Source organism: Numida meleagris, unplaced genomic scaffold, assembly GCF_002078875.1.
Source record: "Numida meleagris isolate 19003 breed g44 Domestic line unplaced genomic scaffold, NumMel1.0 unplaced_Scaffold509, whole genome shotgun sequence".
Lineage (NCBI taxonomy): Eukaryota > Metazoa > Chordata > Aves > Galliformes > Numididae > Numida > Numida meleagris.
This window is the reverse complement of record NW_018364725.1, coordinates 16,422-21,063: the sequence shown is the minus strand read 5'-3', so window position 1 is coordinate 21,063 and position 4,642 is coordinate 16,422. Positions and strand designations below refer to the sequence as shown.

Here is a 4,642-nt window from a genome sequence, read left to right as displayed (position 1 = left end):
GCTTGCCCCATGGCCTGGGAGCTGTCTAATGGCATATTGCTTGCCCCACAGCCAACAGGCTGCCCCATAGCATACCACCTGCCCCACAGCTTGACGACTGCCCCATGGCTCTGCCACCTGCTCCGTGGCCAACAGGTTGCCCCATGGCACACGGCCTGCCCCACGGCCAGGGGGCTGCCCCAACACGAACACCAAGCTCTGCTCTGCCCCCCAGACCTCAGCTCTGCCCCACAGGGACGCAGCCCCACCTGGCGCCCCGCAGCGTCTTGTGCGTGGTGCTGGTCACCAGGTCGGCGTGCTCGAAGGGTGACGGGATGGCCTTGGCTGCCACCAGCCCGCTGATGTGCGCCATGTCGGCCAGCAGGAAGGCACGCACCTCCTCGCACACCTGCGGACACAGCGCTCAGCACCCACCCCCCAGCAGCACCCATCACCCAGCAGCACCCATCCCCACATCAGCACCCATCCCCCAGCAGCACCCATCCCATAGCATCCCCCATGCCCCAGCAGCACCCAACCCATAGCAGCACCCAGCCCCTAACAGCACCCATCCCACATCAGCACCCATCCCCTAACAGCGCCCATCTCCGAGTATCCCCCATCCCCCGGCAGCACCCATCCCACATTAGCACCCATCCCCCAGCAGCACCCATCGCCATAGCAGCACCTATCCCCCAGCAGCACCCATCCCATAGCATCCCCCATGCCCCAGCAGCACCTATCCCATAGCAGCACCCATCCCCTAACAGCATCCATCCCCAAACAGCACCCATCTCACATCAGCACCCATCTCACATCAGCACCCATCCCATAACAGCACCCATCTCTGAGCATCCCCCATCCCCCAGAAGCACCCATCCCATAGCAGCACCCATCCCCACATCAGCACCCATCCCCCAGCAGCACCCATCCCCATAGCAGCACCCATCCCACATCAGCACCCATCTCCGAGCATCCCCCATCCCCCAGCAGCACCCATCCCATAGCAGCACCCATCCCACATCAGCACCCATCTCCGAGCATCCCCCATCCCCTAACAGCACCCATCCCCTAACAGCACCCATCCCCTAAGAGCACCCACCCCCCTATTGCACCCATCCCATAGCAGCACCCATCCCCCAGCAGCATCCATCTCCCAGCAGCACCAATCCCACAGAAGCACCCATCCCATAGCATCCCCCATGCCCCAGCAGCACCCAACCCATAGCAGCACCCATCCCATAGCAGCACCCATCCCCTAACAGCACCCATCCCCATAGCAGCACCCATCCCCTAACAGCACCCATCCCCATAGCAGCACCCATCCCACATCAGCACCCATGCCCCCATTGCACCCATCCCACAGCTGCCCCCCACCCCCGCCCCACACCTTCTTCATGCGGCCGTAGTCAATGAGCCGCGCGTAGGCGCTGGTGCCGGCGATGATGAGGCGAGGACGGAAGAGCCGCGCTGTCACCTCCAGCTGCTCGTAGTCAATGAGACCCGTGGCCGGCTGCGAGGGACGGACAGATGGACACGGGGACGGACAGAGGGACACGGGGACGGACAGATGGACACGGGGACGGACAGATGGACACGGGGACGGACAGAGGGACACGGGGATGGACAGAGGGATGGAGGAGCAGAGGGGGGGATAGACGGAGGGATGGACGGGTGGAGGGACAGAGGGATGGAGGGGTGGACAGAGAGATGGACAGAGGGACAGACAGATGGACACAGGGATCGGGGAACAGACAGACGGACGGACAGAGGGATGGACGGACAACGGGATGGAGGGACAAACAGAAGGACAGACAGACGGACAGAGGGATGGACAGAGGAATGGAGGGGTGAACAGAGGGACAGATGTATGGATGGACAGAAGGACAGAGGGATGAAAAGAAGGATGGATGGATGGAGGGAGGGACAGAAGGATGGACAGAGGGATGGGGGAACAGATGGATGGAGGGACAAACAGAGGGATGGACAGAGGGACAGACAGAAGCAGAGAGAGGGATGGACAGAGAGGCAAACAGGGACGGACAGATGGACACAGGGATGCACAGAGAGATGGAGAAACACGTAGATGGATGGACAGAAGGACAGAGGGACGAACAGAGGGATGGATGGATGGAGGAGCAGGGGGAGGGATGGACAGAGGGACGGAGAGAGGGACAGACAGATGGACACAGGGATGGACAGAGGGATAGAGAAACAGAAGGATGAACAGAGGGATGGATGGACAGACAGACGGGCAGAGGGACAGAAAGGTGGACAGAGGGACAGATGGATGGACACAGGGATGGAGGGACAGAGGGATGGACAGAAGAATAGAAGGACAGATGGATGGACAGAGGGATAGATGGAGGGACAGTCGGATGGAGGGATGGACAGAAAGATGGACAGATGGACACAGGAATGGAGGGACAGACAGACAGAGGGACACAGGGATGGACAGAGGGAAAGAAGGATGAACAGAGGGATGGACAGAGGGACAGACAGATGGACACAGGGATGGAGGGCCAGAGGGACGGACAGACGGACACAGGGATAGACAGAGGGATGGGGGAAACGGACGGGTGGACAGACGGACAGAGGGGACGGACAGGCAGAAGGACAGAAGGACGAACGGAGGGGGCCAGACAGATGGACAAAGGGACGGGCAGACAGCTTGCCACAGCCCCTCCCGTCGCACAGCAGCGTCCCGCAGCCCCAGCACCCAGCACAGGAGGCGGCTGAGCCACCNGCACGGCCGGCGGGACCCACAGCCGCCATGGGGAGCCAGACCCACTGAGGAGGGGGACCCAAAGCCACCAACAGGAGCCAGACCCACCAAGGGGGATCCAGACCCACTGAGGGGACCCCAAACCCATCAAAGGGGGACCCCAACCTCACTATGGGGGACCCCAAGCCCACCAATGGGAGCCAAACCCATGGAGGAGGACCCAAACCCACCAAAGGGGCACCCCAAACTCATTCTGGGGGACCCAGACCCACCAAGAGGAGCCAGGCCCACTGAGGGGACCCCAAACCCACCATGGGGGACCCAAACCCACCGAGGGGACCCCAAGCCCACCGAGGGGGACCCCAAACTCACTATGGGGGACCCCCAAGCCCACTGAGAGGACCCAGACCCACTGAGGGGAGCCAAGCCCTCTGTGGGGGGCCCAAACCCATCCAGGGAGACCCAGCCCCACTGAGAAGACCCAAACCCATAGAGGGGGACCCAAACCTGCCAAGGGGACCCAAACTCACTATGGAGGACCCAAGCCCATCAAAGGAACCCAAACCCACTGAGAGGAGCCAGACCCACCAAGGGGACCCAAACCCATCAAGGGGGACCCCAAACTCATTCTGGGGGACCCAGATCCACCAAGAGGAGCCAGGCCCACCGAGAGGACCCAAACCCACTATGGGGGACGCAAACCCACCGAGGGGACCCAATCCCACCAAATGGGGCCCCCCAAACTCACTACTCACCCAAGCCCACTGAGAGGACCCAGACCCACTGAGGGGAGCCAAGCCCTCTATGGGGGGCCCAAACCCATCCAGGGAGACCCAGCCCCACTGAGAGGACCCAAACCCACCGAGGGGGACCCAAACCCACCGAGGGGATCCAAGCCCACTGAGGGGACCCCTCCGAGCCACAAACCAGCCCCCAAATCCCACAGAGGGGGCGAAATGCAGACGGGAAAAGCCTGGGGATGCCCCCCACCCCTCCCCACCTCCCACCCCCCTCCCAGGGGGAAGGGCCCAGCCCTCACCCAGGCGCAGCCCCCCGGGGGTGAGCGCGCTCCTGTCCCCGGGGCACGTGTTCTTGTTGGCCGTGATGGAGACGAGCTCCAGGACGCGCTCAGCCCGGGCCCCGTCGATGCCTTTGGGCCGCAGGTCCACCAGCACCAGGTGGTTGTCGGTGCCCCCTGCGAGCCGAGGGCAGAGCGGAGGGGTCACAGACAACCCCCCCAGCCCCCCCGAAACCATCAGACCCCCACCTCAGCCGTGCCCCACGACCTACCCGACACCAGCGTGTACCCGCGCTGCAGCAGGGCCTGCGCCATGGCCTTGGCGTTGCTCAGCACCTGCTGGCAGTACTGCCGGAACTCGGGCGAGTTGGCCTGCGGGGGGAGTGGGGGGGGGGACACACAGAGCGCAGCCATCAGCGCAAGGCCCCACGGCAGCCCGGCCCCACGGCCCCACGGCCGCCCCACACCTGTTTGAGGGCCACGGCCACGGCGGCGATGGCGTGGTTGTGGGGCCCACCCTGCAGCGAGGGGAAGACGGCGAAGTTGATCCTGTCCTCCAGGTCGTAGAGCGTCTCCTGGCCCGTCCTCTTGTCCACCGAGCGCACGCCCTTGCGGTAGAAGATGAGGCCCGACCTGCGGGACAGACAGCGCTGGCCCCACGGCCTGGGGGCTGCCCCACAGCATGCTGCCTGCCCCACAGCCTGGGGGTTGCCCCGTGGCCTGCCACCTGCCCCACAGCTTGAGGACTGCCCCATGGCTCTGCCACCTGCTCCGTGGCCAACACGTTGCCCCATGGCACACGGCCTGCCCCACAGCTTGGGGGTTGCTCTGTGGCATACGGCCTGCCCCAAAATCTGAGGGCCGCCCCACTACATACCACCTGCCCCATGGCCTGGGGGCTGCCCCATTGCATACCGCCT

General features: G+C 64.1%; 1 protein-coding gene across 1 annotated transcript; it reads right to left on the bottom strand.

Annotated features, from left to right (window-relative positions):
- Positions 1-2,731: 2,731 nt before the first annotated feature.
- LOC110391791 lies at positions 2,732-4,636 on the bottom strand. The gene is made up of 3 exons (XM_021383735.1): positions 4,190-4,636; positions 3,995-4,094; positions 2,732-3,899 (listed from the first exon to the last, which is right to left on the bottom strand). Exons 1-3 carry the CDS (start codon positions 4,514-4,516, stop codon positions 3,076-3,078), a joined length of 1,251 nt encoding a protein of 416 aa, XP_021239410.1. The 5' UTR covers positions 4,517-4,636; the 3' UTR covers positions 2,732-3,075.
- Positions 4,637-4,642: the final 6 nt, after the last annotated feature.